General features: G+C 45.3%; 1 protein-coding gene across 2 annotated transcripts in view; it reads left to right on the top strand.

Annotated features, from left to right (window-relative positions):
* The window catches only part of TDRD1 (tudor domain containing 1), a 1656135-nt gene that overhangs the window by 170775 nt on the left and 1459769 nt on the right, over positions 1-25591 (top strand). For both annotated transcript variants that reach the window (XM_069239312.1, XM_069239311.1), the window contains one exon: positions 4847-4899. In XM_069239312.1, the coding sequence (XP_069095413.1) occupies positions 4847-4899 (53 nt within the window). The remainder of the gene's footprint in view (positions 1-4846; positions 4900-25591) is intronic.

The raw sequence follows: 25591 nt of genomic DNA, 5'->3' as shown, positions 1-25591 counted from the left end.
CTCTTACTGAGCCTATTTTAGACATTTGGAGAAAACCTAAATCGTCTGTGGCGGTTTTCAGGATTGTGGCAAGGAGGTACAGGGTTGCTCCTAGGGATTCTCCACACAGTGGAGAAGTGTGGCACAATGGTTAGAGTGGCAGACCCTGAAGCAGAGATCTGGCTCAAGACCAGGGTTCAAATCCCGCTTCGGCAGGTCTTGGGCTCAATTCCCTTGGACCAGATAATTCTCGCCTCAGTGCCTAATCTAATTAATGGGTCCGACTCTGCAACTCTGGGCAATAGCTTGCTTAATCTCCACAACGGCCCCAACAGCGCTTGGATGCCTGGCTTCACCCTGGGGGTGCCCAGGAGTGGGCACCTCGCAGGGAAAAGCCAGGAGGGTTTCCATAGCGGTATGAGTACAGCGCCTTGAGACCCTAACGGGTGAGTAGTGCGCTATACAAGTGCAAAGTTTACAGTTTTTATCTCCACATCTGACTCCTGTGAGTTTGATGGTCCAAGCTTCTTTTTCTGCCAGATATGTATCTGGCTTGTTTCCCACTACTCCATCGAGGGAGTCCAAGAGAATGGAGCAAGCAGCCAAGAAAAGTTTCTCCTCATGTAGTATGGGCCTGAAATCGGTCAATGCGATCTGTGTGCTGGGGAGGTATGTCCATGCCCTGATGGACACGGCAAGAGCTGTTGTGCCGAGCTTGCCTCAGGAAATGCAGGGGCAGTTTGATGAGCTCTTTTTGGACACTCAAGCAGCGGCCAAACAGATTATCCAGTCAGGTCTGGATATAGCGGATTCAGTGGCCAGGGCAGTGGGCACTTCGGTGGTGGCCAGGAGGCATGCGTGGCTTAGGTCTTCTGGCTTTTCCACAGACGTTCAGACAACTTTGTTGGACCTTCCGTTTGATGGCAAAAAGTTGTTTGGGTTCAAGGCGGACTCTGCTTTAGAACATTTTAAAGACCGCAGGGCTACTGCAAGATCCTTGGGGCTACAGGCGTCTGAAAGACCTAAAGGGTGTAGATGCTGAGGTTTTAGGGGTTTTGGTCGTGGATCCTCTTATCGTGGAAGACCACAGTCCAGCACTCAACAGCCTGCCAACCCTCTCTGTAGATCTTTTAGAGGGCGGGGAGGGTTAGGACACGAGTAGCCACCCAGCAGCATCATGCCTCATCCTCTTCCTCTGGGGGAACCCTACAAGAAAAGCAGCCCTAGTTTTCTATCCATCTTGGATCATGCTTCTACTGTAGAGGGCAGGATATTTCATTTTCTCCACGAGTGGGAGTTAGTCACATCGGACTCTTGGGTATTAAATATTGTGGGGAAAGGTTATGCCCTTCCTTTTCGGGAGTTTCCCCTTCTATACCTCCCCGTCATTAGTTTTGTTCAGAAGATCATCTCCTGTTGCTTCAGCAGAAGGTGCAAGTCCTTTTGTTAAAGGGTGCAGTGGAGTTGGTTCCAGAGCAGGAAAGGTGTCAGGGATGCTATTCAAGATATTTCCTGATTCCTAAGAAGGATGGTCGATTGAGGCCTATCCTGGACCTGATGATTTTGAATCGGTTCCTCAAACAGGTGCTTCTGGCGTTGATCGAGGAAGACTGGATGGTGTCTGTCGACTAGCAGGATGCTTATTTTCATATCCCCATTCTGAAGTCGCACAGGAAGTATCATGTTTGTGTGGGGTCGCAACACTACCAGGTTGAGGTCCTTCCTTTTGGTCTTACTTCCGCACCTTGGGTCTTCACGAAGGTGATGGTGGTGGTTGCAGCGGACCTCAGAAGGAAGGGAAAATCTGTAGTCCCTTACCTGGACGATTGGCTGATAAAAGCCAAGTCCCCAGAGCTTGTGCTGCATCACTTGCAAGTGACAACAAGGTTGTTGTTCAACCTGGGCTTTACGGTAAATGTGCCCAAGTCTCACCTGGATCGCTCTGTGTTTCCTGTTCTTAGGAGCAGTACTGGATACAAAATTAAATCAGGCCTATCTTCCGCCTCAGTGGATTCAGGACATTCAGGAGTTGATTCCAATGTTTCAAAAGGGAGCAGCTGTTCCGGTCCTCAAGGCCCTACGTCTGCTCGGTCTGTTCGCTTCTTGTACTCTGTTGGTCACTCATGCTCGTTGGCACACGAGGGCTCTCCAGTGGTGCATCCGCAAGCAGTGGTTTCAACACAAAGGGGATCTCGAAGAGTCGATAACGATCTCCAGATAGGCTGCAACGGATCTATGATGGTGGGCTGTGGACGACAACCTTTCCCAAGGAAGGCCGTTTTGTCTACCACCTCCGGTGATCACGGTCATTACGGATGCTTTCTCTCTAGGGTGGGGAGCTCATCTGGGGGACCTGGAGATCAAAGGTCATTGGTCTCAAGTAGAACAGATGTTTCATATCAGTCTGTTAGAATTGCAGGCGATACGACGGTCTCTCAAGGCCTTCCTCCCTTCCCTTCACGGTCCATCAGTTCAGGTCTTCACGGGCAACACTACCGCGATGTGGTACATCAACAAGCAGGGAGGAGTAGGGTTGTACCTTCTCTGTAGAATGGCTCTGCGGCTCTGGTCCTGGGCAAATCACCTGGCCGGGGTTCTCAACGTACGTGCGAACATTCTCATTTGGCATTTCTCAGCCAATCATGTGTGCCGTCTCCATCCAGACCCGGTTCTTCACATCTTCCGGATGTGGGGTTTTCCACAGATAGACGTGTTTGCCACTTGGGAGAACGTGCACTGCCTGTCGTTCTGCAGCATCCAGTATCCAGTGCAAGGAACATTGGGGGATGCGTTTTAGATGTCTTGGTGCGACTAGTTACTTTACGGGTTTCCCCCCATTCCCTTGATTTCTCTGGTTCTGAGCAAGATTTGCCAAGATTGGGCTCAAGTCATTTTAATAGCTCCGGATTGGCCAAGAAGGGTGTGGTACTCAGACCTTCTCCATATCTCACTGTGCCCTCTGCTCTGTCTCCCTCAAAGGGCAGACCTCCTCTCGCAGTCTCAGGGGTGGGTTCTACACCCCCACCTCGAGAGCCTGCACCTACATGCCTGGAGATTGAATGGGGCAAGAAGTGGAGGATGTTATCTTATCGGCCAGGTGAAACTCCACCAAGACTGTCTTTGCTAACAGATGTTTAAAATGTGTTGCTTAGTGTGGAGAGACGCAAATTGATCCCTTGAAGGCCCATTTGTCTGATGTTTTGCTTTTTTGCCCTTTGCTTGGCACAGAAGGGGTGTGCAGTTGAGATTGTGAAGGGTTATTTATCAGCTGTCAGCCTTTCTGTGCCTTCCTGATCAGCCTTCCTTACTTAAGTCCCCTATAGTTATTAGGTTCTTGAGAGGCCTGACTAACAAGTTTCCTCCCACTCCGTTTCTCATGCCTCAGTGGGATTTGGATTTGGTTCTTAGTTTTTAATGGTTTCACCATTTGACACTATGCATTCTTGCCTTTGAGATTGTTAGTTTTGAAAACAGTTTTCCTCACAGCTATCACGTCTGCTAGGCGTGTGAGTGAGCTCCAGGCTGTTAGTGTGAAACCTCCTTTTATCTCCTTTCATGCCGACAAGGTGGTGCTGAGAACCAGGTCGGATTTCCTTCCCAAAGTTGTTAATCCCTTTCATAAGGGGCAATCTATAACGCTGCCTTCCTTTTACCCTACTCCGCATCCTTCAAAGGAGGAGGAGGAAAGGCTTAATCGCCTAGATCCAAGAAGGGCTTTGAGTTTTTACATTGAGAGGCCAAAAGACTTTCATTGGATATGTGGGCAAGATGAAGGGCAAAGCCGTCCACAAGAGAACCCTTTCCAGGTGAAGGTATTAGGGCCCATTCTACCAGGCTAAGTCTGCTATTTTGGCCTTAGCTATAGGTGTACCAGTTGATATTTGTAAGGCAGCAACTTGGGCTTCCCTCCACACTTTCGCGAAGCATTATTGCTTGGACTCAGAGGTTAGGAGGGATGGCCATTTTGCATGTTCTATGTTGCCGGATTTCTTGGTGTGGACGGCCAGGGACCCACCTCAGAGTGTGGTACTGCTTTGGGATTTTATTCATAAGGTGAGGAATCGACAGATGTATCCATCAGAAGAACAAGTTACGTTCGGTAACGCTTTTTTGGGTGGATACAGTAGCTACCTGTGGATTCCTCACAGTCCCCACTGCCTCCCGCCTCCCTAAGACTTCTTTTATTACCATTATAAATGTGTATATAATTTTTTAAGGTTTCTATATAAACCGATATCGTGGTTTATATTTGTATTTGGATTGGCATATATTATTTTTGTGAGGTCGGTATTCACCTGTTCGCCTCGAAGGCACGTTAAAAAAAAAAAAAAAAAAAAAAAACTGACGTCAGCACGCCGGCGTGGACTTCTTATTGCCATGATGACGTCATACTGAGTCGCGTGCGGAGCCGTGCAATTGTGACGTCCTCGCCAGTGTGAAGAGCTGGGAAGAAAGTTTCTGTTGAATACTGGCGCATTGGGAGAATTCATAAGGTGAGCTACTGTATCCACAAGAAAAAACGTTACCGAAGGTAAGTAACTTGTTCTTTCAGTAGCTCAGTCTGGAAAAAAAAAAAATGGCTTATTTTGATTAGGCAGTCTCAGGCTGCCAGGAACCATATTCTACCTGCTAAATTGTCATATTTTGAAATAGTTAAATTCCCTGAGTAGTCTGTGATGTAGCTGAACAGTAAAGTTAGCCTGATTGTGTTTAACTATATGCTATTTTTTCTGAAATGAATACATTGAAAAAATTCGGTAGTGTTGGGAAAAGATTGATTATATACACTATGTGCTCAAAACTGTAGATGTTAAGATTTCTTCTTTTTCTACTCCGAAAAAGATGTTGATAGTCTCTTTTTTTTCAGGTAAATCATTGGAAAATGTAAAAGGTGAAAGCTTAAGAGATGATGCCACTGCTGTGAGTATAAGGCAATGTTATTTATTAATGTATGCTAGGTGTCTTTCCATTACATCTAAGTCTTGACAAATGACAGTATTGTCAGCTGCAACATTTGGAAGTGAGCACAAGCCGAGAGGCAGGTCCTATTATCCAATTACCTCTGGATTGGACAGACAGCTTCACTTTCCTCTCTCTTTTGATAACACTTATTGAATATAGCCTACTCAAAAGTGACTGCCAGTTTTGCTTCTGCCCAGACTCGCCAGCAATGCACCATCTAAGCAACTAATTTCCATTTTGCAATCAAGTTCACCTGTCTGTCAGTGCTAAGAACAAAACCCTAAAAATCCAAGTAACCATCCTTACCGCTCCCCAAACAAGAAAAGTGATCTACCATTAGTAGCAAGTGCTTCACCTGCAAGAAAGAAAGGGAATGGAGAAAGCTAATGAATGAATGGAGAAAGATCATTTTCTGAGAATGTCTTAGGGAATTCTTGTGGATGCCTTATCAAAACAGCTCAGTTAGCCTATTACATCTCAAGGATAATTAGAACATCCAATAGTGGTAGAGCCTTATTGAAGGCAGAGAAGTACTTCATTAGGCCCCTTCTTGATCTTCCAGCAAATGTAATGGAATCATCAGTTACTCATACTGGGCACTTGGAATATTCTCCTTGCCTACTATCCCACCATACAAAACCCCAAGTGGATCCTTATTACTAACCATCTAATCCTTTTCCCCATAATGCTAAGCCCTTTTTTGGTATTTGGAGTACTGCACACCTTTTTTCTACATATTTTTTTTCCACAAGAGGGTATCCATTCCAAATTAGCGATTTTACCCACATCATCGGGAGGATTCTAACGGTATCCAGTGTTTGTGGGTTCCGCCGGAGGGGACTGAGAAAAAAGCCAAAATAGAGCTGATTTTTATGGTTTTCATTGGGGAAAAAGTGCTACAGAAGAAAGTATCTGGTTTTCCCGTACAATTGGCATCAACAAAAGGTTTGCTGTTCTTAAACACGATCTTCGTAGGTTTCAGGAGCAAGCATAGTTGTGTGAAAAAAATGAGCAAAATACAGTGTGCATTTTTCTAAGTGGTAGCCCATTTTTTCTAATTGCTGTGGTTTCAAGCTACTTTCTGTTGTGTGGTGAAACGTGTGAACTCTATGAGTGATCCAAGAAAGCTGAATATTTTTGAAAAGCAGATAACATTCTTGATTCAGTAAAATGTAATTTGTGTAGATCCTTCAGTTTCCCAAAGAAACTGTTGAAATAAAGCAAATAAAGAAAATTAGCAGGATAAAAATAAATATCTGGGACAACATTTTTATCTGTAAGTTCTTGTCACGATGGCCAATTTATAAAAAAAAAAAAAGTTTGTTGAGCATGGGTTTGTATGTTCCCCAAAATCATGCTATATCCAGAGTCAAAAACTTAGCAACACATTATAATTTTTATTGTGTTTACCAACTACACAGGAATTCATATGGTAAAATAAAAAGAATGAAAAATGGGTATCAAAGACACCTATATATTTCTGGCATGTACACAAGATACTAAGTTTAGGAACAGTGGTTATTTGTACATCTCTGAATTTGGGGTATTTTGCAAAGGATATTTTTTCTTGCACACTGGCTTACATTTTGGAGTCACAGCGAAGCAGAGGAATCCAGATGGTAACAAACAGTGTTCTACTACTCTGTGTTTCCACATGTCTCCCAATTAAAAACAGTACCTCACTTGTGTGGCAGGGCCTAGCACCTACAAAACAAAATGCCCCAAAATGTGACCTGGAGACATCGTATTTCAGGAGAATCCAGACTTTGGGGGGTTATTCCAACTTTGGAGGAAGTGGTAATCCGTCCCAAAAGTGACGGTAAAGTGACGGATATACCACCAGCCGTATTACGAGTCCATTATATCCTATGGAACCCGTAATACGGCTGGTGGTAAATCCGTCACATTTGGGACGGATTACCACCTCCTCCAAAGTTGGAATAACCCCCTTTATTTTTTTGTTTTTAACAATGTTGGTAGCTGCAGATTTTGGGCCCTGGTTCAGTCCCCCCCCCCCCCCACCACCCAGGGAAACCTACCATACCCAGACATTTCTGAAAATTGGACCACCGGTGGTTATCCAGGATAGTGTTACTCGTGAGGTTCTCATGAAGTTTTCTTACCCAGTACTCAACTTTTTGGGAAAATAACATATTTCTCTCAGGGAGACTTCTTGAATATGTGGGGAATCTGAAAGTTTCGTTCCACCCAGCATTCCGCCTCCTTTCCCTAGCATTTCTTTGACGTAAACTCTCAAGGACTCCATTGCCCCTCGTTTGATCCATTCCTGTAGCAGGCACTGGACCTAGACACACAAGTGGGGTAGGGTTTTTATCGAGACAAGGGGGAGGTGGGGAGGCTGACAGATGACATCCAGTGGTCGGAATTTCCTGGATCTCTGTAGAGTTCGGAAGTTTACTACATCGGGTGGAAGTCTACAATTTATATACTTCACCCATGACAAAAGCAATAGGCAGCCATCTAAGATTTAAAAGTGGATTTAAACTGATTGTATTATTTCTCTTTTGCACTCCTCAATAAACACGTCTTGCACCTTTTTTTCAGTGAGCACCACTTAAAATGTTTGTTTTTTAATATTTTGTTTTGGTAGTATCAAAAGATAGGCCAAGTAGATAAATAAAGCAGCATCTAAAAATGAACGTTCATATTGAAAAGAAATAGGCTTGCAACAGATATAGCAGCAAAATGAAGTCTGAAAGTTAAAAATAGCGTAGATATGAAATGCAGTTCAGTGGTTAAGAGGAACATTGTCAGAAGCTGGGGTACGCAAGAAGCACCAGGATTTGCAAGCTTGAGCAAAGGACATGGATTTGTGCATTATGGCAGAAAAAGGGGTATATGCAGGACAGGGGGTGCCCCCCAAAAAAGGGGAAGGTATGGAATCTATGGAGGAGAAACTGAGACCTAGATGTGCAGACTTAGCCAGTACTAGAAGGGAGTATACAGATGGGCCTTCCGAAAGGAGACCGGTGGGAAGGTCAGTTGAAGGTAATGTATTTGGCTCCAATGGCTGTGGGACATTTTTGTTTTCCAAAGGTGGCGGTAACAGTGGCTGTCGAAGGTTGTTTCTTTACTTGTTGCAAACTCAATAAAAATATATTTTTTTAAAATAAGATACACAGTCAAAATAAGAGAATTAATAACAGCAAAAATTCTAACAAAATTACTTACAAAGAACAATATTAAACAGGGGCGAAGTTACCCCCTGTGTTGTTAAACATCTTAAGTTGATTAATTAAGAATTAAGTTGGTTAATTCTAATTTAAAAAAAAATCTAATCTTGTCATTTTGTTAAGCAAATAAACCCGGAGGGTGGCAGGGTTGAATTCCATTGCCGCAGGGTCAAGGAACAGGCCACTGGCAAAACAATAAATATAAACCTTTGGTTAACGAGAAATTTCGAGACCTAGAGCTATTCCTTCAACTTAACTTAGTAAAAATCCAAAACAGAATTGTAAAAGGATGTAACATGAAAGATAAACTCATAAAAATAGCTAATTAATTCCAAAATTCGTAGATGAACTCACAAAAATAACTTAATGATTCTGAAATTCATATAAAACCCGACAGGTAACAGTAACATGGATCCAATCTCCTTCTCTCTTCTAAAAACAATAATTGCTCACTGACGGACTAAACCTATTCATAAACTTGGCAGTGAAATAGGGCACCCTCCAAGAAAAAAAAAAAAAACTCCATACGTTCTAAAATTAGCAGCTGTAAATGACTTACAACAAACTTGACACAGGTCTTCCCACTCCTTGGCAAAGAACTTAAACCCCATCTCTTTTTCTGATTTCTGAAGTTGATTTGCTAGGAGGACTACATAGGAATCCCCTTGACTTTGTGTATACCAGCTTGCCTGTTACTTGTTACGTGTGAACAGCATCTTTAAAATAGTAAATGCGTGGCCTTCCAAGGATGCCCAATAGAACTGTAAAAAACTTTTAATTTTCAAATAGCAAACCATAATATCCTGCCCAGACTGCTATCTGCCAACTTAAGTTGATCCCAGGACATCCAGGAAGTGGTATGCTTAAAATCGGCAGCTCCTGTGAAGCCTATATTGACCCAAACCAATAGTTTTTCAATCAAGAAAAACCTCATGACCATCTGGAATTTTCAATCCTTCAAAAATATTATTTTAGCGCAGAAGTTGGTCCTGGATTATTTTATATTTTGATTTTTTCAGGAGGTCATACGTTTTCAAAAACACTAGTGTAGGACCACCTAAATCGTCTAGTATAGACTAGGAAACTATCAAAAACGGAAACCAAAAACAAAATATATAATAGAGCTGCTGATAGTATACTGGCAAATTAGGCCAAGCAAGGCCCCGTGCTCTTTATCCAGTTTAGGAAAACTCAGCAAGGGCTGTTGGTTATTCCATATAGACTTAAGAAAAAGTAGGCCAACCTACAAGAACATGTTTTTAGGTATTTTAATAAGTACATTTGAGAATAAAAATATAAAGAGGCAGAATTTACATCATAATCCAATTTACTCTCCCAGTAATTGAAATTGGAAGCTAAATCCAAAGTAGGTTACAAACCTTATATGTATTTAATTTTTAACACATCCCCATAGTTGGTAGTAACAAAATCCCAGGTATCTAATTGAATGAAAAGGATGTATCTATGGCCTAAACCCAGAGGGATATTGACCGTAAAAGCATTAAATAAGATAATTTTGTTTTACCTGGATTTATTTTATACTCCTCAAAGGTTTTCAATGGAGACAGTCATGCCGCTGTTACTTTCAAAGGTCTCCGAAATGCCTATGAATTTGAGATTTGAGCATTGAGAATGATTTGCCAAGTCCTTTTCTTTACCTCCCACCGCTCTAATCCCTTTGTGCCGGACTCCCAAATGTTTTTGAACTGCCCCATTCAGATCTTTCAAATTGGGGACCCTTTGCTCTAATTCAACAAGCCTGCCTGCCATGTTTGATAGTTTGTGGTCTATTCAATTCATTTTGAAGGTGGACCAGAGCCTGGTCTTGTGAGGTTTTCAAACCTGTAACTTCTGACAAAATAGCCTCTAGTCGAGAGTGGAGTGAAGGATCGCAGAGGAAAGACCCTGATGATTGTCAGTCGGAGACGCCAAGGAGACCTGAGCCTGAATGCCCATGTCTACATTGGAGATCAATTCATCTTTCTGAAGCGGTGAATAAACCTGTAGCTTCTAAACCCAAATAGGCCGGTGGGGCAGGCTCAGCTGATCCTAAATGAGGTCAGGCTGTGTTAAGAGTACACTTCGGTGGAGCAAAAAGGGGTCATTGCTGTTCCTCGCCTGCCACCGCCTGAAAACCTGCTAGGGGGTATCTGGATTATCTACCTGCATGGCTGTACCACCTTCTGAAGCTGTGCCAGCTAAGGAGAACTCTGAGTTAGTGATATCACCATTACTAGCTACTGTTATTCCTTAAACAGTACTTTAGCAATGGCCACCTTAGAAGAAGTAGATAAAGTAGCTTTAGACCCCCCAGTAGAGCCAATGGTTCCTGCAATGCCTGAAGTGCTTTTACTAGCATGGAGAAGGTTTTTCCCTTCTGTGGCGAGTTCTGCAAACCTATAATGTTTCATTTGTTAGGCCAGTCTTCAATGTTCAAACAAGCTCTCAACAGGGGCAGACAGGGCAATAACTGAGCAGCAGTTGAAAGCTCATCTAAGATTCAGATGACAAACAAGTAAGGCAAGCAAGAACAGTTCAAGAATAGTAGTTTCTGTAGCTATTTAGGTCTTGCAGACATATAGCCCCACAGAGGTTCAAGCAGGAAAGCTCCTTAAACAAACTTACAGAGGCACCTGCTATTCCTCTCCCAACTCCTTGCGAGTGGAGAAGCAGCACTCGTTTTTGAGCAGGAACCCCTTTCTTAGTGAAGACCAAGTGGTCCCGGTAGCCGATACCTCCATTGATTACACCTGCCCGTCTGCCCAGTGTGGCCTTGATACCGATCCTAAAATCTGCAGGATTGCCATTGCTGATCCTGTTCCAGTTTCTGTGCTAATGGCTGATTGGCCAAGCCGGGCCGTGTGCCTCAGTCCCACCAGCCATTATCACTGCCTTACTATCCAACAGTCACCAGCAGTATCAGAGTGCCTCCATTTCTCTGTGTCCTCCAGCTCCAGAGGAATGCTGCCTAGTCCGTGATTACAGTGCTCTCTCCCGAGCGAACTGGCATAGGCTATTACCCCTTGTAGTTCCTGCTTGCATTGGAACATCTAATGCTGCCTTCGCCAAATGTGTTTTACTTTGTACAAATAATGGTGATAATAGTATGACTGTATATATTACAACTATTTTATCATCTAACAACATTGATCTTTTTTATTTGTTACCCACATACAGGAAACCATCATCAGAGGGAGGAGGGTTCTGCACTCCCATTCATTTGGGCCCCAGCTGTGCCTCCAAGTTTTAGCTGATCACACTGCCATCGCTCTGCAGGAAGCCAAGTTGCTCCTAGCCAGAGTGGCCAGCTAAGAGGGTGCAGGACTATGAAATGGGTAGGGGGTGGTAATCCCAGAACTTCCTGGTGCAAGATAAAAGAGCTTTGCAGTAGGTCCTTTGTCTCCAGTGTGCACAGCACCAAGGATTCTGTTGGACAACATCTGCATCTTGAAGGAGATATCTCATAATCTTTGCGGTGGCATGTGGATACCGGCTTGTTTTGCAGCTTGCCACTCTCTGTATTCCACCCAGACCTCACAGTGGTATTGAATTCATAGTCTCTGATTTGGTGCTGTCACCTGTGAATGGTGGAGATCAGAGATCTCTAGTCTTCAGGAGAACAAGTGCTTCACATCAACCTCCTGGAGCTTCATGTCATCTGAAAGCCTTTCTCCCGTCCATCAAAGGAAGGTCGGTATATAATTGCCATGTGGTACTACAGCATACAGTATGGCTTAGGGGTCTTGGTTCTTGCCAGAGTAGACTAACTCTACAGTTGGCTGGAAGACAATAAATGTCATAATCCGGGGTGACTAAGGACATCTTTGACCAGTGGGTCGTGCCCTGGCTGGATCTCATTGCCAGTGCCAAGAACATACATTGTCAAGATTATTGCACACTGTAGTTTTTACCAAGACAGTCTATTGGGGACTGCTATCTCTTGTATCTCAAGTCGAAGGTCAGGACAGAACACCCAAGTTTTCTGATAGCCGTTGGCTAGGCCAAGATCATGTTGTACACTGATCTGCTGAGCCTTCGCATTTGCCTTTGTTTCTGATGTTGATGCTATTCAAGCCTATGCACAGCTCCTTGCAGCTGCGCTGCTTGATTCCCTCCCACAGCGGACTATCATGCAGCCCAGTGCCCTGATCTTAGGTTTGGTGTCTTTTCATCATCTCTTGAATCTCCCATCACATGTCAAGAATAACCAAGCTTGGCAAGAAAGGATTTTGCCCTTATGTTTTGTTTTCCTTCTTACTACAACTGTCTTAAGGAGACACTGGACTCCTTTCATGCGTAAATTAAGTGCAGGGTGGTGTTATTTCTACTGGGAGAAGTCGCCCTTTCCTCTTGCTGTCAAGAAGGAAGCTCTTGAGACTTTCACATTGTTCAGTCTGTCGTTTATTCTCCCTGATGTATGAATTTCATTTTTTTTCTCCATTTATTTTTGAAATATTCTGTGGTAACAGATTGTGGGATAGGTTGATACATGAAAAATGGGTGTTTTGAGGGTTCAACCACTGATGGACCCAGCAACAGTTATGTTAGCACAATTTTCAAAACTGGAGCTAACTCAAGACTCATTAATGGGACAAACATTGCTGGTTCCTTAGTGTGCACAGTCAGGATAACTTGCACATAGTAGGATTCCCCAGGAATAACTGGCTGGCTTAAAGTTTTAGTGTTTTGTAACTAGGCAGCGTGGAACCATAATCACATAAAGCTTAGGGCAAATGCCACATATCCTGACTGCAGTGCAAGTGCCTTGTGGAGGTGGCACAAACCTGTATTATGCAGGGGCTGGTAGTGTATTGGATAATTTCACAAGTCCTGTACAATTGCTCATGGAGGAGTAGCATTCTAGTGGTGTATCAGGCTAGGATACCTTAACTACAGATATGCTGTGGGCACAGCTGGTTGAAGTACACTGCCTTGCTCTGCTAACCTGGATACATATATTTTTATAGTCATTTTGAGGCATGCAATGTGGTGGTTTAATGTATGCTTGCTTAATAGACACAGCACTGTAATATACTCACTTCTGCTTATTATATATTAAAATAACAATGTTTTATGTTTGGTACATGGATTTGTATTGTTGAATGAATAAGAGTGATGGCCCACTGCAAGATTTGGTGGTGGTTAGGTCCTAGGTTATAGCAGCTTTCATCATTTTTGTGGCACATTTTGACATGATTCAAGAGCAGGGTAGCTCTCGGAAATGGTGTCTTTATTAGATAGGTGCTGTATGAAATTGGTTTGCCTGTTACTGGGACCTGCCTTTGGACCTAATAATGTTGCATGTTTTTTGCTTGGGGTGCACGCAAGGCTGGATACTGCTTTTCTGTTCTGAAAACTCAAACTCCTTATGCCGTCTTTACGCCAGTGCAGTAACACAGATCCTGAAACAGATATTTGGACATATTTCCCTTCTTGAGAATTGGGATTTGCAGTCAAAGAGGAAGAGCCTTCATCTAGTTAGCATTCATGGAGCATACTTTAAGCCTTTAAAGTGGAAAATTGCATTCCTACTGGGTATTACTTCTGACGGGGGAGTGAAATGCAGCTCCTCTGCAACCACGAGTCTGGCTTTCTTTGTGCTTCTTCCTGTCACAGTTTCCCTGAGGACCTAACCATTACTTCATACCAATAGAATACATGAATATGACATTAATCTAGCTACTTTTTATCCACCTCCATTCCATACCCATTTTACTGCTTCAAGGTCTGTACATGTTCCTGTTCTTAAAAAGCATGTGATGGAGTGTTAATAAAACCAAAGAGTTCTTAAAACCAATATAGATGAAGTTGAGCAATCCATTTCTAGGTGGATAGTATTCAGCATAATCACTTTAATCAGTAAGCCAGCAAGTATTTTGTTGGATAGTTGAAAGGGTATTCTGCCCAGGGGAAGAGACTTTTTGGGTCTTGGGAGAAGAGTCCATGTGTCTTCAATTTACATAGCAGCTACTTGGAGGTGAAGGTCAAACTTTAGTGCTTAAACCTTGACACCGGACCAGGTACCTTTGTGTGACCATCCTCCTTTGACTCTGTGTTTATATAACACACTCCGTTTGGGCATTGCTGTGCTCAAGGTTTCTAATATGTTGTATTGTTCTGTGAATGTCCGAGAGAATCCTGTGATGTATAAGAGAAGACTACATTAACTTTTTAAAGTATTTTCATTTAAATGTGTATGATCATCCCACTATGCACAGGGACCACAAAACACTTTAAATACTCCTATATCAAAAAATTTCAGTAGAGAGAAACCATTCAGTCAGAGTTGCTGACATACAGAGTCAGAGATTTGCATTCTAGAAGTAAGGCCCTCGTTTATTTCTGGCCTGATGTTCACTCACAAACAATCTTGGAATATGGAAAACAGTTAACCACCCAGAGTAAATATTCTGCAACTTTCAATGGCTGTAGTTTTTTTTTTTTCTTAAACATTTAGTCTTGGAAGAAACAATAATAGCCTGAGGTTTTCTGCCTTGGTTTAGGTTGGCTGGTGGAGCCCAATGGGCTCTAGCTGTTGAGAGGTTCTGGCTTGATTGAGTCTGGGAGTTTGATTATTTGCGGAATATTGACTATGATTAAATACCCATCAGATAATGTGTGCTTGTTTCTTCAGATCCCTCAGGATTTCCAACAGCGCAAACATTAGAATGGCATGAAGAGTTCTTTAAATCATTGCACTTCTGTATTAGGGATTGTATCTGTTAATCCCTATTTGCTTGTTCTTTCATTGTGTTTTCTGAGTTTCCCCTCTTTTATTTCTGCTTCTGTAATTGTTTCCCATACATAGGTTACTTTTCCCTCTATAGGATGGATGTTTTGCACCTGAGTTTCAAACCTTGTTGCTTCCACAGCTTGGCTCATGTTAATTGTACAGATTTCCTTCAACATTTTTCTGAACATTGATTTAGTATACATGAATATAGATGACAGAGAACTATAGTCTGGTGTGTGGGAAGTGTAAACGGTTGATAATTGATCATTAGGTATTAAAGGAATATGAATTGTGATGTTGTGATGCAGCCCATCCACCATACCTGCAGTCACCACCCCAATAGACAGCCATCCATCCATCACGGCATCCCCAAGCACCTCCACTCCCCCCCCCCCCCCCCCGCCCAAGACACACAAATGCCCTCACCCTCCACACCCCCTTCTGATGACCGTCCCTGTGTACCTAAGAAAGTCTTCCTATGTAATCTTGACCTTTTCCCTATTCTACCCCCCCCCGGCTGCCCTCTTGATGCTCCTACCTGTGGAGGTTACATGGCAGTCAGAAGTCAAGTTGTGCCTTTGGTGCTTATGGCACCATTGTGGACTGGCCAATGGCTTTGGACTATGACATTCGTCATATCTATGACATTAAAGCCAATCAGTTATTAGTTTGTTGGTTACATCTTTGTCCTGCATTTCATTCCCTAGGTGTATTTTGTTCCTGACTGACATGGGTTGAGTGTAAGTATTTGTGTGTGTGTGTGTGCTGCTTGCAGATCCATGTGTGGTGGTTTTATGTCTGTAGGTTTGTGTGCAATGCTGTGGTCCCCCAAGTGAAGGGTGTATGTAGTGTGTTAGGTCTGTATGTGTATCATAAATATTGTTGTCATGGTATTTTGTTATTTGTAGTGGTGTGTGTTTGATTTGGTTATGTGCAATGTGAACATGTATGGTGTATGCCTTGCACCGTGATGTGGCTATTGTGTACATGTGATGTGTGGTGTGGAGTTTTGCCAGTGCAGACATGGAGTGTGTTGAGTTGTGCATTTATGCTTTGCCTTTGTGTGGATATGACTGTTTAGGTGTGTGTCACTCAGGGCTGTCTGGTATTTTGTATGGTGTCTGGTGTGGTGTATGCTTTGTATACTCCACTTTCATCCATATGTATGCCTGTGTAGTACCTTTTGTTATTGGCAATGTTTGTCTCTGAGTTGTGAATGTGGCCAGTTTGTGTGGATATGTTATTTTGGGCCTTATTGTAAATAACATGTGTCCCCGTATGGGCTTCTTCCATGAGTGGTCTTGCTGCTGTACCAGTCTTGTTGTGGTGTGTCACATTGTGTGTTTGGTATGTTTGTGTGTGTATTGTACATGGTCGAGTTGATCATATGTGCTGTGTGTGTCGATTACTGTGTGGTTCGATGGATGTGTTTTTGTCAGTGATGGCACATTGATGTATACGTGTGTTGTAAATGTCCAGTCCGTGGCCAGTGTTGGGTGTGTAAATTGTATTTGTATGCGTACAGTAGTTGTGTTGTTGTGAGTTTGAATGTTGTGTGACCCTGGTGTGTTGTGTTGCATTTATGTGTGGTATTGACACGTAACGTGTGCATGCGGGCTGATGTGTGTATGTGTGTGGGGGATTCCTAGATGCTGTGTATGTGAGTGTGTGTCAATGTGCTATGACGTGTGTGTGCAGCCCCTCGCACCTCCCTCCCTATGTATGGTTTGTTATGTTATAATTTTTAACATTTCACAGTTGACACAGGTGAATGTGTGTTTACTTACGGTTGTTGTTTTCCTTGTCTGTGTGGATTCCTTTGTCTTTCTGCGAGCAGGAGCAGCAGGATGAAGTCTAGGTGTGAACCCATGGCGGCTCCAGACATGTATGGCTTCCTGGAGGAGCGTGTCTCCCTTTCTACTGTTCGTTTCTGCCTGGTGCTCCGTGGTGGTTGAACCGTGGTGGTGTGCTACCTCGTAATGGGTCCAGTGGAAACATGGTCTCTGCCGGCCTGTTTGTGACTCGACAGACAGTGGTGGTTTGGGTTGGCTGGCGGTGCCAACGGACCGCTCGCAGTCTTCTAGGTGCCCCATCTCCAAACTCATAAAATGGCAGTCTGCTCTGCCAGCCTGTTTGCAGTTGCACCGCCGCCGCCAACATGGCGGTCATAGATCCGCAAAACTCATAATCAGCCCCATAGTAATGAAAATTACCGTAAGTCTATAAAATATATTTATATAAAAATTCACTGAAAAAAACAGAGGTTACAGTGAAATTATAGTTAGGAAATAGAATTAAAAAACTGAGACATTCTGTAAAAAAAACAAAGGTTACAGTGGCATTCTAGTTGGGCTCAAATTTTAAACATAGAAAACCACAGAAATTCACCAGTTATAGTTAGTTATCTCAAGTAACTATAACTCTTCCCCTAGGGTAGCTGAAACTTGCGCCCTTGCCATGCACTGCTAATTACCCCGCAAATTACAATACTCATGACATCTTTGATAACATCACTAATCAAATCAGTGTAACGTTTGAGTAACATTTTTTAATGAAAAAAGTGTGCATGGTGAGTTATAGTTACTTGAGATAACGTTAACTATAACTGGTGGTTTTGTATGTTTAAAATGTGAGGCTAACTATAAAGTCCCTGTAACGTTTGTGTGTGTGTGTATATATATATATATATATATGTATATATATGCATTCCCTTAAAAAAACACACACCTTATATATCCGAATTCATGGAAAGTACCTAAATAATTATAACAGATACTGCATGTCTCTGTGCATGTTTGTGTGTGTATGTAAATGTATATGTGTGTGTACACATATATATATATATATATATATATATATATATATATATATGTGTGTGTATGTATATATATACACACACACACACTGACAGTCGACAGTGGGTAGTTATAGTTAGGTCTGTGTTTCCATAGGAAGATCTTTTTTTTTTTTTTGCTTATAACTTTGGTTCCATTATACTAATATTTACAAATGTTTTCCCAAAAAAGTTTGTCCACCTCAGCTCCTTCCTGGAAAGTTTTGGCATTATCTGTCCAGTAGTACATAAAGGGGGCTCTCAAAACCACATTTCCCCATGCATTTTCCATAGACTTTTCTTAGGCAGCGTGTAGGAGGCTGGCCTGGCTTATAGTGGGTACCTTGTGTTACTTACACCTTGTGCCAGGTCCAGTTATCCCTGATTAGTAGTGTTCTAGCAGCTTAGGCTGATAGAGGTAGCTATAGCAGAGCAGCTTAAGCTGAACTAGGAGACATGCAAAGCTCCTACCGTACCACTTATATCACTTAGCACTATATCATAAGAAACATAATACTCGGAGTTCCTAAAAATAAAGGTACTTTATTTTAGGGACAATATGCCAAAAGTATCTCAGAGGATATACTCCCTTAGGAGGTAAGTGAAATTCATAAAATATACACATAAACCAAAATCAGGTAAGTAAACAGATAGAAAAGTAGTGCAAACACTGTAGAAGACAATAGGAAACATTAGGCCTAGGGGCAACACAAACCATATACTCCAAAAGTGGAATGCGAACCATGAATGGACCCCAGGCCTAGTGTAGTGTGTAGAGGGTCGCCGGGAGTGTAAGAAAACACTAAGGGTGTCCAAGATACCCCACCCCAAGACCCTGAAAAGTAGGAGTAAAGTTACCCTACTACCCCAGAAAGCCAGGAAAGCCGAGATAGGGGATTCTGCAAAGACAACAACTGACTGCAAAGTACTGAAGATGGATTCCTGGACCTGAGGACATGTAAAGGAAGGTGACCAAGTCCAAGAGTCACGCAAATGTCCAGTGGGGGCAGGAGCCACCTAAACCCCGGATGAAGGTGCAAAAGGGCTGCCTCCGGGTGGAAGAAGCCGAGGATTCTGCAACAACGGAAAGTGCCAGGAACTTCTCCTTTGGTCAGATGATGTCCCATGGCGTGCTGGAGGATGCAGAGTTGTTTCCATGCAGAAAGACCGGAAACAAGCCTTGCTAGCTGCAAGAGTCGCGGTTGAGGATTTTGGGTGCTGCCAAGGCCCAGGAAGGACCAGGAGGTTGCCCCTTGGAGGAGGAGACAGAGGGAGCGCTCAGTAACGGAGAAAGCCCATGCAGAAGCAGGCAGCACCCGCAGAAGCACCTGAACAGGCGGTCAGAAGATCTGAGCACAGCGGTTGTCTCAGCACAACAAAAGGGAGTCCCGCGAAGTCCAACTCAGCGAGTTGGGCAATGTAGGACGGAGTGCTGGGGACCTGGGCTAGGCTGTGCACAAAGGAAGTCTTGCAAAAGTGCACAGAAGCCCTAGCGGCTGCAGTTCACGCAGTACACAGGATTACTGTCTGGCGTGGGGAAGCAACGATTTACCTCCACCAAATTTGGACAGAAGGGCCACTAGACTGTCGGGGACACTTGGATCCAGCTCTTGTGTTCCAGGGACCAAGCTCGTCAGGATGAGAGGGGACCCAGAGGACCGGTGATGCAGAAGTTTGGTGCCTGCATTGGCAGGGGGAAGATTCCGTTGACCCACAGGAGATTTCTTCTTGGCTTCCAGTGCAGGGTGAAGGCAGACAGCCCTCAGATTATGCACCACCAGGAAACAGTCGCGAAAGCGACAATTTTGCTGGTAGTCTTCTTGCTACTTTGTTGCGGTTTTGCAGGCATCCTGGAGCAGTCAGTGGTCAGTTATCTGAAGAGAAACCCACAGGAGAGACCCTAAATAGCCCTCAGAGGAGGATTGGCTACAGAGAAAGACAAGCACCTATCAAGAGGTTTCTGATGGATACAACTACCTGTGGATTCCTCACCTAATGAATACTCCCATGGCGCCAGCATTCGACGGAAATCTTCTTACTAGTCTCTGCACGTCGACGAGGACGTCACTCTAGCCCACGCGACGCCGTCTGACGTCATACAGGCAATAAGAGGTCCTCGACGACGTGCGGACGTCAGTTCCCTTTTTTCCGTGCATTCGAAACGGTTATCTTCGAGGGAGCAACTGTTACTTTTGGGGTTACAGTGTATTTTTGCTGCGTAGTCTTTCGCTGTGGTAATAATGTCGCAGAGAAAGTCTGGATTTAAGCCTTGTCGTGAGTGTGGAGGCAAGATGTCGGTGACGGATCCTCATTCCGATTGCCTTTGGTGTTTGAGCTCCGACCACGATATCTCGACTTGTGATTCATGCCAGCACATGAATCCAAAGGCCCTCAAGGAACGTGAGGCGAAGCTGTTTATGGCGAAATCGAAGGAGAAGCATCACAAGAAGTCTTCTTCTCCAAGACATCGGCGTCGTCGAGACTCCCGGCGCCGTAGAGAATCTCGGCGTCATTCGAAGGAGACTCGTTCCAGGTCTTCGGATCGGCGCCGAAGGACATGGGAGATCAGTCCCACGGTTACGCTGCATCCTTCGACGCCGTTGCCCTCTCCGGCGTCTCCAACTTCACCTGGACAGGCGTCGGTGATTGAGGTTTTGGAGCCTCAGGTGTTTTCTCCGACGTTGCAGACGTCGAGGCCGGCGTCGGGGTCGCCTCCGAGACAGGCACCCCAGTATCCGGCTTTTCCCACCCCTGGAGCCGATAGTTCTGCATTCTTGAATGCGATGTATGCCATCTTCCAACAGATGGCTCCAGGGGGTGCTCCGGCTGGGCCTTTGGCCTTTTCATTGGGTGATCCTGCGCCTCTTCGGCCGGCACCCTTTATGCCCTTTCTCCCTTTTGGGAACGTGGGCTCGGCGCCAGTGTCGGCGCCGGTGGCCGCTCCGGTGGCTTCAGAAGGATTGGCCCCGGGGATTTCCATCCCGTCGACGTCGGGATTTCGGCCTGTGACTCCGGTGGGTCCATCTGCTTCAGCTCCTCTTTCGTCGGCGCTGAAGTTACCTGTGGCGCCGGACGCGGCGTCGGTGGCTTCTGAAGATCGGCGCCGATTTTCGACTTCGGCGGAGGCATTGTCGACTCCGCGTATTGAACAACGGCTTCATTCGAGGAGACGTGCTCTCCGTGTATTATAGGAGCAGGAGCACCAACGAGCCCTGGAGGAAGGAGAGCTAGAGGACTCGGGTGATGGGCTGCGTGGTCTGGAGTCGGCCAGTGGGCTGGACACTTCCCCTGAGTGGGATCTTTCGTCCCCGGGGGAATACACTGAGGAGGCTGCTTCCTTTCATGCAGTGGTACGGAAGGCAGCTAGTTTTTTGGACCTGCCTTTGCCGGTGGTGGAGGCTAAACAAAACCTTTTAACAGAGGTGCTACATCCGGCCTCCGCTGCGGCGGACCCTCTTTTGCCATTTAATGACGCTCTGCTGGATCCGGTGTTAGAGGTGTGGAAGAGGCCGGCATCTTCCCCAGCAGTTCACAGAGCCGTGGCCAGGAGGTATCGGGCGGCTCCGACTGACCCTGGTTTTCTATCTAGACACCCTACGCCGGAGAGCTTGGTGGTGCAGGCCTCCTGTTCATCCAAATCAGCGCCTGGTTCTTTCCCGACGGTGCCTGGGGACAGAGATTCTAAGAAACTAGAGGCGCAGTCCAAGAAGATTTTTTCGTCCTGCAGTCTGGCGTTAAAAGCCACCAATGCAACCTGTATCCTGGGGAGGTATATTCATGCTCTGATGGATGACATTTCCTCATCATTTACAGAGCTTCCCTAGGGTCTTTTGGATCTTGTTTCAAATGCCCAGGCTGCTGCGACCCAGATTATCCAGACGGGACTGGATACCACCGACTCGGTAGCCAGAGCAATGGGCACAACTGTGGTGGCAAGGAGACAGGCCTGGCTCCGTAACTCGGGCTTTTCTGCGGATGTACAGTCCACATTGTTGGATCTCCCGTTTGATGGGGACAAACTGTTTGGGGCCAAGGCTGATTCGGCCTTGGAACGTTTTAAGGAAAGCAGGGCCTCGGCTAAGTCGTTAGGGTTCCAAGCTCCTTCTTCCACGGCCTCTTCCAGATTTTTCAGGAGGTTTCGTGGATTTGGGCGTGGCTATTCCTCCTCTTCCTTTCGGGGAAGATATCAGCAACCTGCCTCTTCCCATCGCTATAGATCTTTTAGGGGGAGAGGTAGGGTCCGCACCAGAGGAGCCTCTCAGCAGCACTCTGCCTCTTCCTCATCCTCTGGCGGGGTGCAGCAGGGGAAGCAGCCTTAGGCTTCCACCATTTCCCACTCACTCCTCTCCTGTAGGGGGAAGATTACAGCATTTTCTCACCAAATGGAAGACTGTTACAACGGACACTTGGGTTCTCAGTATTGTGGGAAAAGGCTACACTCTTCCCTTTCGGGAGTTCCCGCCCCTCATCCCGCCCCGTCCTTCTTATTGTTCAGAAGAACACCTCCTGTTGCTAGAACAGGAGGTACAAGCCCTCCTTTCAAAGGGCGCGGTGGAGTTGGTCCCAGAGCAGGAAAGGGGTCGAGGATGTTACTCAAGGTATTTCCTGATTCCCAAGAAGGATGGTCGTTTGAGACCAATCCTGGACCTGAGGATCTTGAATTGGTTCCTCAAGCAGGAAAAGTTCAAGATGCTGACCCTAGCACAGGTGCTCTTGGCGTTGAACAAGGAAGACTGGATGGTGTCTGTCGACTTGCAGGATGCTTACTTTCATATTCCGATACTCAAGTCACACAGGAAGTATCTCCGGTTTGTTGTGGGATCACAGCACTATCAGTTTGCGGTCCTTCCGTTTGGTCTTACTTCAGCACCTCGAGTCTTCACGAAGGTGATGTCGGTGGTTGCGGCAGAGCTCAGAAGGAAGGGGATAGCAGTATTCCCTTACTTGGACGACTGGTTGATCAAAGCCAAGTCCCCGGAGCTTGTCGCATCATCTGCAGTCAACAACCCAGTTGTTGTTCGACCTGGGTTTTTCGGTGAACGAGCCCAAATCTCACCTAGAGCCCTCTCAGCGCCTCCTGTTCATAGGGGCAGTACTGGATACAACATTGGGTCGGGCCTTTCCTCCGCCTCAGCGGATTCAAGATATTCAGGATTTGGTTCCAATGTTTCGAAATGGAGCGGTAGTTCCAGTCCTCAAGGTCCTTCGTCTGTTCGGTCTGTTTGCCTCCTGCATTCTGTTGGTCACGCATGCACATGAGGGCTCTTCAGTGGTGCCTCCGAAGGCAGTGGTCTCAACACAAAGGGGATCTAGAGAGTACTGTCAAGATCTCCAGAGATGCTGCTGTGGATTTGAAGTGGTGGATTGCAAGCAACAATCTTTCACAAGGAAAGCCGTTCCAGCAGTCGCCACCAGTGGCCACAGTCATAACGGATGCTTCCACTCTAGGGTGGGGAGCTCATCTGGGGGATCTGGAGATCAAAGGTCTTTGGTCTCCAGAGGAACAGATGTTTCACATCAATCTGTTAGAGTTACGGGCTGTACGTCTGGCTCTCAAGTCCTTCCTCCCTTCCCTTCGTGGTCAGTCGGTACAGGTCCTAACGGACAATACTACCACGATGTGGTACATAAACAAGCAGGGAGGAGTGGGGTCGTACCTTCTCTGCAGAGAAGCTCTTCGACTATGGTCCTGGGCAAAGGACCATCAGATTTGCTTGATAGCAAACCATCTGGCCGGAGTCTTGAACGTGCGTGCGGACAGTCTCAGTCGCCATTTCTCGGCAGACCACGAGTGGCGTCTCCATCCAGATCAAGTCCGTTTAATCTTCCAGAGGTGGGGGTTTCCTCGGGTAGATCTGTTTGCCACTCGAGAGAACGCGCATTGTCCGTTATTCTGCAGCCTCCAGTATCCGATGCAGGGAACGTTGGGGGACGCGTTTCAAATAACCTGGTGCGGCCAGTTGCTTTACGCGTTTCCTCCCATACCCTTGATTCCTCGAGTATTGAGGAAGATTCGCCAGGACCGGGCTCTAGTCATCCTAATAGCTCCGGATTGGCCAAGGAGGGTATGGTACTCCGACCTTCTCCAACTCTCAATGTGCCCTCCGCTCCGTCTCCCTTTCAGTGCAGACCTCCTCTCGCAGACGCAGGGGCAGGTTCTACACCCCAACCTCCAGAGTCTGCACCTACATGCCTGGAGATTGAACGGGGCAACCTGAGTTCCTTCTCTCTCCCACCTGAGGTAGTGGATGTTATATTAGCGGCCAGGCGACACTCCACTAAATCTATCTACGCTAATAGATGGTCTAAATTTGTTGCGTGGTGTGGAGAGAGGCAGATTGATCCTTTGCATGCTCATCTATCGGACGTTTTGTCTTTTGCTCTGACTCTAGCGCAGAAAGGTTGTGCAGTGGCTACCATTAAGGGTTATTTATCGGCCTTGTCAGCCTTCATATGTCTTCCAGACCAACCATCTTTATTTAAATCCCCTATTGTTATCAGATTCTTGAAAGGTCTTCTAAATAAATATCCTCCAAAGCCATTCGTTATGCCGCAATGGGATTTGTCCTTGGTCCTGAATTTCCTTATGGGGTCCCCTTTTGAACCTATGTATTCTTGCCCCTTAAGGTATTTGGTTTTAAATACAGTCTTCCTGATAGCTATAACATCAGTAAGGAGAGTGAGTGAGTTGCAGGCCTTATCAGTAAAGCCCCCTTATACAACTTTTTATGGGGATAAGGTGGTGTTGAGGACCAAGGCTGCTTTCCTCCCGAAGGTTGTTTCACCCTTCCATTTGGCTCAGGCAATTACTTTGTCCACGTTCTATCCTCCGCCTCATCCTTCCAAAGAGGAAGAAAGACTGCACCGTCTGGACCCAAAGAGGGCGTTGAGCTTCTTTATTGATAGAACAAAGGATTTCAGGCTGGAGGATCAGCTGTTTATTGGATACGTGGGCAAGAGGAGAGGAAAGGCAGTCCACAAGAGAACACTATCCAGGTGGGTTGTTCTTTGCATTAAAATGTTACGCTTTGGCAAAGAAGGATCCTCCTGAGAGCATTAGAGCTCATTCCACCAGAGCTAAGTCGGCCACTTCGGCCTTGGCCAGAGGTGTTCCTGTGGTCGACATCTGCAAGGCCGCAACTTGGTCGTCCCTTCACACTTTTGCAAAACATTACTGTTTGGATTCTGAGGTTAGAAGGGACGGCCATTTTGCACGGTCAGTGCTGCAGGATTTTTTGGTTTGACCATTTCGGCACCCACCACCGGGAGTGGTACTGCTTTGGGACTCTATTCATTAGGTGAGGAATCCACAGGTAGTTGTATCCATCAGAAGAACGAGTTACTTACCTTCGGTAACGACTTTTCTGGTGGATACATTAGCTACCTGTGGATTCCTCACGGTCCCACCCGCCTCCCCGTTGCCTTTCTCGTCTTACCAAGTAATCCTTGAGTGCGCTCCTCTTGGTCTTCGAGGGTGCAATAGATGTTGTGTATAATATATTTATATATATATATCTTTGTGTATATACTTGATGTGTATATATATATTTTAAAAAGAGAGAGTTATATATATATATAAAAAAGATTTACAGTTATTCATGCAATGTTGTGTATTTTTACAATGTAATGGGATGTTGCCTTGCTCTTTCATTGCATTGCCTGGTTGTTCTCATGCACGTAAAAGATTATTGGTACTGACGTCCGCACGTCGTCGAGGACCTCTTATTGCCTGTATGACGTCAGACGGCGTCGCGTGGGCTAGAGTGACGTCCTCGTCGACGTGCAGAGACTAGTAAGAAGATTTCCGTCGAATGCTGGCGCCATGGGAGTATTCATTAGGTGAGGAATCCACAGGTAGCTAATGTATCCACCAGAAAAGTCGTTACCGAA

This window comes from Pleurodeles waltl, chromosome 6, assembly GCF_031143425.1.
Source record: "Pleurodeles waltl isolate 20211129_DDA chromosome 6, aPleWal1.hap1.20221129, whole genome shotgun sequence".
Lineage (NCBI taxonomy): Eukaryota > Metazoa > Chordata > Amphibia > Caudata > Salamandridae > Pleurodeles > Pleurodeles waltl.
Note: the sequence above shows the minus strand (reverse complement) of the source record. Positions and strands in the feature narration are given on the sequence as shown.